Source organism: Talpa occidentalis, unplaced genomic scaffold (assembly GCF_014898055.3).
Source record: "Talpa occidentalis isolate TD23 unplaced genomic scaffold, MPIMG_talOcc4v2.1 talOcc4.4, whole genome shotgun sequence".
Classification (NCBI taxonomy): domain Eukaryota; kingdom Metazoa; phylum Chordata; class Mammalia; order Eulipotyphla; family Talpidae; genus Talpa; species Talpa occidentalis.
Genome location: NW_023604295.1, coordinates 36,022,247 through 36,034,824, shown reverse-complemented (window position 1 = coordinate 36,034,824; position 12,578 = coordinate 36,022,247). Strand labels below are relative to the sequence as shown.

At 41.8% G+C, this 12,578-nt stretch overlaps 1 protein-coding gene and 1 non-coding gene across 2 annotated transcripts in view; both read left to right on the top strand.

The window, feature by feature from the left end:
• P3H2 (prolyl 3-hydroxylase 2) overlaps positions 1-12,578 on the top strand; it is a 146,446-nt gene that overhangs the window by 124,368 nt on the left and 9,500 nt on the right. Inside the window, 6 exon segments of the mRNA XM_037525276.2 lie at positions 361-488; positions 1,041-1,136; positions 1,995-2,145; positions 3,280-3,397; positions 4,296-4,371; positions 11,409-11,549. Of these exon segments, the coding sequence (XP_037381173.2) occupies positions 361-488; positions 1,041-1,136; positions 1,995-2,145; positions 3,280-3,397; positions 4,296-4,371; positions 11,409-11,549 (710 nt within the window).
• Positions 128-235, top strand: LOC119258329 (U6 spliceosomal RNA). Its single transcript, XR_005128197.1, has one exon. It is a non-coding gene; the product is annotated as a U6 spliceosomal RNA (small nuclear RNA).

Here is a 12,578-nt window from a genome sequence, read left to right as displayed (position 1 = left end):
AAATATGACCCCAGATCAACATCCTCGGAAGAATTGTAGGTTCTGTTTGGGAGAGAGCTGTTGTATACAGGAATGTCTACTATTGCTCATACCTCCCCCAAAAAAGATTGATATAAAGATTACCCCAGAGTTCCCACTTCAGCAGCACATACACTAAAATTAGATTGATACAAAGAAGATAAGCATGGCCATGCACAAGGATGATATGCAAACCTATTATTATGGTGAAACTTGTTAGTCAGTCATGTGCCTTTTTACTTAATCCACGTTATGGTTATTAACTTTCTAAATTTGTGACTTGTTTCTGCATTTCAAATGTTTGAGAGGTAACAGGAAAGACAATGTGCTCTGTACTTTCAGGTGGCCCCCTGCTCTATGAGAACATCACGTTCGTCTACAACTCGGAACAGCTGAATGGAACTCAGCGGGTTCTCCTGGACAATGTCCTATCTGAAGAACAGTGCCGGGAGCTTCACAGCGTGGCCAGTGTGAGGACTCGAGAAGGGAGCAGCCTGACCACACTGGCCTGGCGTGAGCCTGGACATGCTATGGTCTATGTCTCATGTGGAGTCAGGGACAGGACCTAAAATTTCACTTTTTTGAGGAGAGGGCATTCATTGTAGAGTTACTTGGAGTTGGATGCTTTCACTGTGGTCCAGATTCACTTGCTATGTCCAGATCTGGAATAACTGGTTGCTTAATTCTCAGGACAATAGCCATTTAGCATGTGTCCTGCCTATCCTATGAAGTCATGGGGAAAAATCCCCTTATTTTAATAAATAATTGATGGATGTATTAATCACTGATAGTCTATATATTTCTATAGAAAGTGGTAATATTTATAATGAAAAAATAGAATGAAACTTAAATAGAAGGATATCTTGATTGGAAGAATTAATTATACCAGGATTCTAGAATAAATTGGGGATAGTTCTGAGTACTGATTTTGGTGTTCAGATTTCTGGCAGTCGCAGCAGAAAGGGAGACCAGATGAATACATAGTTATCATTACTAAAGTATGTTCTGATTTTTGCTTCCAGGGAATTATGCATGTTGGTGATGGATACAGAGGAAAAACTTCACCCCATACACCCAATGAAAAATTTGAAGGTGCAACTGTCCTGAAAGCACTCAAAGTAAAATCTTTTTAATTTGAATAATATCTGAAATGTTTTCACAGTAAAATTTTGTATTCAGGATCTCATTTTTTTAATTTTAATTTTAATTTTTGGAGCTACATTTTTGCCCTTCCATATGTATACATGTTCCACTCACCCTCCGCCAGACCACCATGCCAATGCCTCATCTGCTGCCTTCCACCTGTTCCCTCTGGTGTCCATTATTTTCTTTCACTGAGATTTAATCTTACTGTATTTTGCCTTTGTATTTTTTTTGTTATTTATATTCCACAGATGAGTGAAACCATATGACATGTTTCTTTCACTTTTTGACTTATTTCATTTAGCATTTTTCAATGGGGCCCTTAATTATCCATCCGGGACCTTTTGTGAATGGCAGATATTGGAAAGGGAGGAATTTAGAATACAGACCCATTAGAACAGTTGAAGAGAGCAAATATAAAATGGCATCTTCTTTATTAAAAATCCTATCATCCTCCAATCAGTTATCAATTTATCAAACTTTGTATTTCTTAAATTTGTATCTGATAAATAATGTCAACTCCCCACCCCAACCCAGTCCTCAAGAAGTTCATGGTCTAATAAGTAATTATCTGCACTGCAAGAAGTGGTGATGCAGAGGAACCAGATGAGTCTCAGCAGAGTCTTTGCAGAGAAGGGATGTGGTGAAGACTTTTAACATTCCCTCTGTGATCAGGAAGAACTTATTCCAGTAGGTCATCTTCCTAACCTAAGTCCACAAACATATGAATTCCCAGTAGCCAAGGCAGAGGTGAACATCATACATTGGCTTAAAGGCCTGCTTTTCTCAGACCCTCTTCCACCCCAGTGATACCTCATGTTCTTTTGCTTCAGTTTGGTTACGAAGGCCGAGTCCCACTGAAGAGCGCCCGTCTGTTTTATGACATCAGTGAGAAGGCTCGAAAGATTGTAGAATCCTATTTCATGCTGAATTCAACCCTGTACTTTTCCTATACACACATGGTCTGCCGAACAGCTCTGTCTGGTAAGATTCCAGGATCTGAACTTGACCCCTGCAACCCACAGTGAAATGTGGAAGAAAACAATTCAAAACAAAACTTGATTATATTTCAGGCTAGTGGTTTAGAAGAGCTCTAAATTTCCCAAATAAAAAATGCTTACTAGCTCTTATTTTTCCCTTTCCTTTTTATTTGTATTTTGGTCCCCTAAAATTCAAGAAGACCACCATGCTGCTATTTTCTCTTTCAAATCCATTTCTCCTTCTTGCTTAAATCACAGAAAAAAAAAATTGCTTCGCTGTTCTAGATTTCACATTTGGGGAAATAGGAAGCTGGAAATTATAGTCATTAGTATGTCTACAAGCATGGAGTGGAGGCAGAGAAGATGAAGGGATTGTTGAAAACAAAATGTTCTTAAACTTTTTTTGAAAGATGTATTTATTTATGCATACAAGAACTGGGGTCCAGGCCAGAGGTGCAGAGGGTGAGAGGATTCACCAGAGACAAAGTGGGGAGCAGAACAGGCAGATTGACTGAAATACACAGCTGAGGGGAGCAGTGGGTGAGACAGGAGAGGTCTGCTGCACCATGCAGGTAGCTCCCTGGCCAGGGATTGAACTAGTGCTGCAGTGGCTTTGGATGGCTTCATAGTGCTAAGACTTAACCCCTTGTACCACCAGGGAGGCCCCGCCAAAACAAAATGTTCTTAAACAGCCAGAGAACTTCCTTATTATTTATTTTCTAGATTGTTTCCTCTACACCTTCCTGAATAGACAGAATAAAGCCACAGGAGTAGGCTTCTAATATACTTGTGAAGTTTCAGCTGAATCAGATCTTTCTTTTCTTTCATTGTCATTTCATTGTCATGCTTCATGCTTTTACTGCTCCACATTCAGCACCTGTGAATGCATGGAATTTCTGTATGTTTACCTACATCAGAGAACTTTGATGGCTGAAGAGGCAAGTGTGATGTGCCACAGTTTGACATCAGGTTTGCCACAGAGAGGACTGCCCAGCCAGTCTTTCATCTGCTTGCCCTGCTGCCCTCTCCTCAAATTTGCAGGGATGTTGGCAACAGAAGATGACACTCAGATTGTCAGTTCTGCTGTTGGAGGTTACTGCCCTCCACTGCTCATTCTTCCTGTTCCCATTTTTGGCAGGTCAACAGGATAGAAGAAATGACCTCAGTCATCCCATCCATGCTGACAACTGTCTTCTGGACCCAGAGGCCAACGAGTGCTGGAAGGAGCCCCCTGCCTACACATTCCGGGACTACAGGTACAGCCTGCAGCTGCCTCACAGTCCAGCTTTTACCCAGCAGTGTCCAAACCCACAGATACTAGAAAGCTGAGCTGTTTTGCTTGTTTTCACATTTATCTCTGTGAAGCAGGGATTCTCAAATAATCTTCTGAAGCAGCTGCCACAGCTCACAAGTACCTTTATCATCTGACATTTTATCTTCAAAACCAAGGCGTGTTTTCTTGCATCCTACTCCACCAAATGTCCATTTGTTTTAATCTAAAAAGTAAAGTTTGTTTTGTTTAATCACTTTACTTTCACAGAAAGTTATCTCTGTGGTATGTGTATCTCAGTCTGAAAACACGAGGGCCTGGTGTCGCGACACGTACAGGGGTCTAAGTCTGCATTTTATACACAAGAAACTGGAGACTCGGGAAAACAAAATTTCTTTTACAAAGACATATTTTAGTGTGTAAGGAGAAAAGTCAGGCTATTCACAATGTATATGATGGTGTGTTAATTATTACTGTGCTGTGTACAAGACATTTGATGAACACCCCTATCTGCAAGGCTAGGGAGCCTCTGGAGAAAGTACACTCTTCAAGGTCACAAATATAAAGAGAATAAAGAGACTTGTGAGCAGTGTGGATTGGCTCAAGGGGCTGGATTAAATCTAGTTATGTTTTCTTCAGCAATGTGAGGTGTGCTTTGCAATTTCACATTTTTAGCATAAATAGAATAAATAAATACTTCAGGGTTATGACCCAAACTACAAAGACTGTACTCTTAAGGTTTAATAGAATCAGCCATTTCAAGGTCAACTTCAAAAGAAACTTACTAATCAGCTTGGTCAGTTCATCGCTGTTTAGTCTTCAGTATTCCGGGATGATGTTGGGAGCATAAAACCACACAAATGGCTTTGCCTTTCTTTTTATAGTGCACTCCTATACATGAACGACGACTTTGAAGGAGGAGAATTTATATTCACTGAAATGGATGCCAAGACTGTGACTGTATGTAAACCTTTCCTTGAAAATTTATTTAGCTTTTTTAAAGGCAAAATCTCAGTCTTAGCATTTCCCAATTACTCAAAGATTGTTTGTTGGTCTTCACATATCTTAGAGCTCAAGAACTCAAGAGGTGAAAAGAGCCCCAGTAAATTTACAGATCCCAAAACAGAACCATCAAGAAAAATCATCTAGCCCATTTTACAGATAGGAAAATTAAAGAATGGCAATATTAAATTAAGAATTTGCTTATCATCGTATAGCTAGTTTTTGGAAGACTTAAAAATAGAACCTGGATCTTCTGAGTTTTTGTCAAGTGATCTGATGGAAATACAAAAACATAATTCTTAGGTCACCCAAGTCAAAGACAAGTCAAATCATTTTACAGAATAGCTTTTAGATAAGCTAGTATTATTCTCCAAGCTTAGATTGAGAATTGGCTGCCAGAACCCTCATTATCCAAATCATGATGTTATTTATGTGTGTGGGAATGTGTGAGTATGTATATATGTGTGTATATATGTACATGTATGTATATATGTATGCATATAAACATGATTATTACTGAAATAAATCTGCACTTGCAAATTGATATACAGTTGACCCTGAACAATATGGCTTAAAACTGCACTGATTCACTTGTACAAGGATTTTTTTTCCTATCCACTGATTTGGCATTCATGGATTCAACCCCATATGGGTTGGTTGGATCCCTTAATGTGAAACCTGACTCTGAAGAACTCACTAATAGGTTTTAGCCCCGTTTTCAACTGTACTGGCAATCAGTGCTACTAACCTCATGTTGTTTAAGGCTCAACTGTGTACACATGTGTGAGTGTTGTGTGTGTAGAGGCTTTAGATAAGACTCTAAACACCTCTTTACATAAAAATCAAGAGTTAAAGTCAGCCACCATCTTTCTGCTGGTGGTTCTGTTCTCTTCTCTTTCATTCTCTCTTTTCGCTCTGTTGTTTCACTCTCTTTGCTCTGCTCTCTTCTGCTGGCGTCCCCGTGACACTACCCTTATAATCCCAGTCTTTCAGCCCAGGTGTATCCACTTACACATGCCCACACCCCACTCCAGGTGCCCACCATCAGGCATGCATTCAGGACCGCAGGGATCCATCATCAATCCTAATGGTGGGAGGGCAGAAAAACCTGATAATTATTTACCCTACAATACCATTCATGACATAATACTGGTGCATAAGCAGATGATGTCAAAACTATATATTACTGAGTTTAAATAGGAATGCTAATGGGATCCTGGTTTACTTTTCCAGAAGTGTTGTTATAATTAAGGGGAAAAATAGGTATTTCATACAATTTAGCACATGTATATATGTTTTAATGCTTAAAGGTTGAATGTATTTTTTTAAATACATGATGTATTCTTAAAAGATACAATACCTTGCAGTTTTTGGTAAAATGTTTAAATATTAATACGAGAGCATTTTGATATTTTATTATCTGAAAAATTAAAGCAATTGATGATCCAGGTTGGAATCCAAAAAAATATATATTCCAAATTCTTGTTTTCTGCATGGCCTATGTTCATTTGATTTCTGAGCCTTGCTGACACTGAAAGGAATGTTCAAAAAAGTGCATCTCATAGGGCAGAAAAAAAAAATCAGACAGGTGGTTGAGAAGATTTCTTTGTTTCTACTCCACCTAGTGGCCATAATTGGAAATACTCAACATCTGAAAGCAAGTGATGCTTACATGAATCAGTAACTCATCAATTGAAACCAAGTTAATTAGAATTCTGTGAAAACAGATAGTATTTCCATTCTATATATCTATACTTTTAAATAAACGTGTAACTATTTTAAAAAGTTCTGAATCCAAACCTCTCCCCTCAAGAAATGTAAAAGAAAAACTAATTTAAACAATGTTTTACTTGGAAAGCTCCAAACTGAGAGATTATTTTCCCAAGCTAGTCCCACTTCATATTAATTCCTGTGAAGTTTTTAGGGCCCTTTTTAGATAATTAAAAATTTTAGGTAACCAATTACAATCACAGAGAGAAAACAGGTTCCCCCCCCTCACCTTTTTTTTTTTTTTTTTTTTTTTAATCTGGAAGGACAAAAGCAGCAGGAAAATAGCCTAACAGGGGGACAGCACAAGGAACAGTAGTCAAGTCTTCCACTTTGGAAGGTCTGAGCAGTTAACTAAATAGTGGCTGAAGGTCTATATTTATTTAAGACAAAAGGCTTCACTCACTACATGGGTTAGATGGAAAGCAAGAGGAAATTTCTTTAATCATACTTGGAAGATTAATGGATTATTTTAACAGTAGCATGTACTTGTGAAACATGAATATTTAGGGATTTGGGTGTTTGTGAAAGTTTGAGAAAGGTAAATTTAATGAGTTCTATTTGATCTGTAAAAAATTAAATTCAGGGCCTCCCCGGTGGCGCAGTGGTTGAGCACTGTGTTGCGAAGCTGCTGGCAGCCTCTGCAGCACCAGTTCGATCCCCGTCTGCAACCAGGCCACTGGAGGAGGGTCCCACATGGTGCGCAGACCTCTCCTGCCGCCTTCTGCTCCCCTCAGCAGTGTGTTTCGTCAGTCTTCCTGCTCTGCTCCCTGCTCTGGCTCTGGTGAATTCTCTCACCCTCCCGTGCTTCTGACTGTACCCAGTGCTTGTATAAAAAAAATAAATCAAAAAAAAAATAAATTCAACATAATGGATTTGTGTTCCAAAAGTCTATTTACAATCATTTATCTAAACTTCAGAAGATATTTTCCAATAGAATTAATAGGATAATGGAGCTTGTTTATTCTTCCATGTAGCTGGTAACAAGCAGGTGATTTGCTCCATGTGATAAGTTCATTCTAGAGACCTCTGTGCACCTACAGATCTATGATCATTCTATCTGCTTTAGTCAGTTGATAGCATCTTTTCTAAACTATCCCCTAGTTATTTGTGTGTAAAAGTACTTTCAGTTCTTGCAGTCCTGTCAATGAGAAAGCAGTGGTTGTCTCCATACCCTTTCTTTAGTATTGTAAGCTCTTTTTCTCAAACCTTATAATAGAAGCAATGGCCACCATGTGTGAGTCAGTGAGTCCAGAACAAGGAAGCCAGAAAACATAAAACTGGACGCTAACGCCATGGATAAGACAGCTTTTCATCCTATTTCATAAACTTCAAGTGTCATTATTTTGCTTTTTCTATGTGGATATGTACAACAAATTCCTTCTCCAGAAAAATGAAATCAGATCAATACTGTGGAAGCAGAAAATAGTGAACACTTGTAAGGGCAGGACCGGACACAATGCAGGTTTTTTGATCCCATGCAGATCGGGTAAAGGAGGAGTCAGAGTCCTCAGTAGTTTTGCAGGTTTTTTATTTGGGGTTCACCAGGCATATGGCAGGCAGGGGTGCTGGCTGGGGGGCTGGGAGGCTGGCAGGCCTCCCAGCCCCCAGCAAGTCCTCACTCTATCTGGGCTCTCTAGCGTTCGTTCTGCTGCTTCTCGGCTTCTCTTTCGGTTCTGCTGCTGCTGGCTGGGGCTGCTAGCGTCCCCCCCGTGACGCCGCCCTTAAAAGCACAGTCTTAGCTCAGCTGAATCCCATCTACCTATGCCCACACCCTACTCCAGGTGCCCGCCATCAGGCATGCATTCAGGACAAGGATCCATCATCTATCCTGATGGCGGAAGGGCAGAAAAGCCTGATATTTTCTTTACCCTACAGTCCACCCCCTCAGGGTTTTCTGCCATACAGTCTATACATACATATACAATTTTCTAAGCAAACAAACAATGCAGCCATGGCCCACAAAAGCAAATACATCAAATATAACAAAATACAATATAACAAAATACAACAGAACACAAATAAGTCCAGGCAGGGCACCAACCAAGTGCAAAAGACAATTATTGGTACCAGCAGATGAGCCACCAAATCTGCTGCCGAAGGCACTGCTCATACGAGGGAGGGGAATCACTCACGGCATCTACTATAACATACCAGGAGCCGTCAGGCTTCCTGGCCTTCTCTGGCTGTAGTCTAGGCTACAAGGCACACAGCATCCACCCCCAGGATGCACTAGCTCTGGGATTGGCAATTTTATTCTGTTGGGGGTAATCACCAACCCTCAGGGTTTCTGTCTGCAGTCGCTCCAACACTCGGCCTTCATGGCCACCCATGCAACTCACAGACCCCTGCACTCAGGCCAACCCACTGCACAAGCACATGGGTCGGGGATCAAAAATCTACATGCGGCTTGGGCTCCACCCCAAGCCACGTTCCCCACCCGTCCCCCAAGGACGGGTTCCTCAGCTCCTCACCCTCGCTCAAGAATGAGCAGGGCATCACCCACAGGTGATTTTACGAGACTCACAGTTCTTCAGCATACCAAGGCTGCTTAACAGCCACTCAGGGCTTCTCAACTTATCATCAGTACCAGCTTTTGCTTTCTTAGTTGGCTTTTCTCCTCCACCTGGCTGCTGGGCATGCACAGGCTGCTTTTGGCCCTCTAGGCCCACTGGCCACCCCTAGATTCCCATAAAAAAACATAACCTGCCAAGGTCCTCCGCCTTCTGGCGGGATTGTCAGTCCAAAATCATCAGTTCATCAGTCTATCAGTCCATTGGCCTCTCCCTGCTTCAGCAATGGCCTGCTGCCTCAGGGGTCATTGGCTGGTCCTTTCCGGTGTCGTTGGCTGGTCCTATCCGGTGTCGTTGGCTGGTCCTTTCGGGCGTCTCCTTCACGCCAGGTCTCATCCTGTAGCTCGTGGACGTATCCATCTTCTATACCGCCATGGTGCCTCCAGCGTCGTCACAGGCAAAGTCTGTTCTCCTTAGTCCCTCCAGGTCTTCGGAGGGCTCCAATACCCGTCTGCATGGATCCTGCCGACTACGCCAATTGTAAGGGCAGGACCGGACACAATGCAGGTTTTCTGATCCCATGCAGATCGGGTAAAGGAGGAGTCAGAGTCCTCAGTAGTTTTGCAGGTTTTTTATTTGGGGTTCACCAGGCATATGGCAGGCAGGGGTGCTGGCTGGGGGGCTGGGAGGCTGGCAGGCCTCCCAGCCCCCAGCAAGTCCTCACTCTATCTGGGCTCTCTAGCGTTCGTTCTGCTGCTTCTCGGCTTCTCTTTCGGTTCTGCTGCTGCTGGCTGGGGCTGCTAGCGTCCCCCCCGTGACGCCGCCCTTAAAAGCACAGTCTTAGCTCAGCTGAATCCCATCTACCTATGCCCACACCCTACTCCAGGTGCCCGCCATCAGGCATGCATTCAGGACAAGGATCCATCATCTATCCTGATGGCGGAAGGGCAGAAAAGCCTGATATTTTCTTTACCCTACAACACTCTAGATTGCCATCAGAAAAATTGCCTTGACCAAGCTGCTTAAGAAAAGCCACTCTCTCTAGCAAAGATGAATCAGTCCTTTATTATTCTGTGTAGGAAAGTAACCAGAAACTAACTAGTGTTTTCAGCTCTTCTTGATAGCATCCTCTCTCTCTCTCTCTCTCTCTCTCTCTCTCTCACACACACACACACACACACACACACACACACACACAGAGCTAATGTCACACACACCAAGGTTTCTCAAACTTTTTGTTTCCTCCACTACCTTTGACCTTCCACATGTTGGTCACACAGTCTGAGAGCATCTTTTTATACGGTATCCAAGGACTTCAGGAAAATTCCCAAATATTCCTCCTGAACCTGGCAGTGAAAAACCTTATCCATCCCATTTTGTGGTGGAAGAGGCAAAATATTCTTCTCATAGGCACATGTAAACTCAATTCAAAAACAGCTTGTTAGCGGGCCTCCCTGGTGGTGCAGGCAGTTGAGTGCCTCACTGTGAAGCTGTCTGCAGCCTCTGCAGCGCCAGTTCGATCCCGGCCGGTGGGCGAGAATTCCACATGGTGCAGCAGACCTCTCCTGTCTTGACTGCTGCTCCCCTCAGTAGTGTATTTTGTCAGTCTGCCTATTCTGTTCCCCACTCTGTCTCTGTTGAATCCTCTCACCCTCCCACACATCTGGCCTGTGCCCTGGTTCTTGTATAAAAATAAATAAATCTTTTTAAATCTTAAAAAAAAATAGCTTGTTAGGACACAACTTATCAAATAGTAAAATTTTGCTACAAGTTTTTCTTTTTTGCTTTTATTTTAACTTCCTGGCCTCTGCTATGGAGTAAGGTTTCTGTGTTTCTCAGGAAAGAAAAATGAACTCCACATATCAGACACTGCCTTAAAGGGAGAAATAAGTCTCTAATATTCAGATTCATGAGCTATATTCATATGCTTAAGCTCACTTACCTTGAGACTGTCCTCTCTTCATCTAGTGCCCAGGCTCAAGGCCACATGCAGTTTCTCTTTTCCCTTCTGCCCTCATCTACTTAAACATGAGTGGACTGTTCCCCCCAAGAAATGCTTGGAAGAACTGTGGCAATAACCTCAGGTCCCCTGGAGGACAAGGAATGGGCCATCCCAAGGGGTACTGTGTTCTCTTCATTGACTGAGGACCACTGGGCAGGAATATTGTAATGGGAATTAAACCATCATTTGGGATTAGACTTGATTTTTAAATATTGCTGCATTACAAACATACAAGCATACACAAAGCACAAATGTACAATTAAGGACTTAGGTGCCATGGAGCCATGGTCAAGATCTATAATAAAAGTTTCCCAGTGTTCTACATGGCTCCTTGGTTTGTTTTTTGTAATTTCACAGATATTAAAAGTACATCTTCCATATGCCAAATGCTACAGTTGAATATAGGAAAAGGAATTAAAAGAGAGAGCTTTTACTTTCCTGGAGTTTGAGCTTGTATTGAGCAATTCCTCTCTTCCAGGTATTGTGCCTACCATTTTACCTGATTAATTTTATTTTCTGAATCAGACATTTGGCCTTGTTTTTGCTTTACAGATGAAGAACTTGAAGCAATCTATGTCTTCCTCAAACCCAGGATGCTTTCATTCCTTGATTCAAATTTTGACACAAATGTCCCATAGGTAGATAATGATGGGGCCTTATAGCAGTGTTTGTGATATGGCATTAGAAAGTCTAATTATTCTTTTCTTTCTCAGGCCTCTATAAAACCAAAGTGTGGGCGTATGATCAGCTTCTCATCTGGAGGAGAGAACCCTCATGGGGTGAAGGCAGTCACCAAAGGCCAGAGGTGTGCTGTGGCTCTGTGGTTTACCTTGGACCCACTCTATAGAGAATTGGTGAGTTTCTGACCCTCCCAGAAAGTTAGTTAGATGCCCCATATATCTGCTTCAGGAACTGATTTATCTGAAAAGTCATTTAAGTTGTCCTATTGTAAGAGGGTCATCCTCAAGAAAAGGGGAGGTTCCAGGTTCCCTGCCCCACCCAGGGGAGGATGGAGCTGAACAGTGAGGAGAAGCTGGAGAGACAGGGGAAGGAAGCAGGATGGAGAGCAAGAAGGAGACCTGGAGGAGACACATAGAGCAGAGAGACATGTGAAGAAACTGTATTTGCTCCTTGGCCCTGGACTGGTTGAAACAGTTGTGGGTGAGAGACCCATAGGCAGGTTAACAGTGGTAGCATTTATCTTAATTTTGATTTACTCTTTTCCTCCTAGATTTGTCTGTTTCTGACCCTTTTCTATGGGTCTCCAACGGAAGGTGCTTCAACTGCTAGAATGAGGGGATGGGTAACTTGGGATGCTAAATTTAAAAACTATGTTGTCTTTTCTGTATTACACACTAATCATATTAAAGTTCCTTCCCATAAAAGGTCTTATGTGCCCTGTAACACTATAACCCTTCAGAGACCTTATCATGAAAGAAAATTTTAACCCCCCCCCACCCCTTACAGACTTTTTCTCTCTAGTCCCCAATGCTGGCTTTGTTTTCTCAGCAAGAAGCTTTCCTGATCAGCTCTGTCTCCAATAGTTAGTCATCTAATATCTGGAGTGTGATTTGAGGGAAAGAAGAGGAAACTTGGAAGGCAGTTTTTAATCCCATGGGTTCTAATAAGTGAATGTTCTGCAGAGAGTGATATGTGGTAGTCTCTGATTAATCTTAGGCTTATTACCAACTCCACCAATGAAAAAGAGGAACCACTTTTCTCAGGTCTTGAGGAGACTGACTTGTTTTCTTTACAAATCATCAAAAAGAGCACTGTATGTGTAAATTATGCAACATAGGTAGAAGGTGAAGGAATGTGAAAGTTTATTATTATTTATTATTATTAAGTTAAATGTTAAAATGTTGCTCTTATTACTTTAGAAG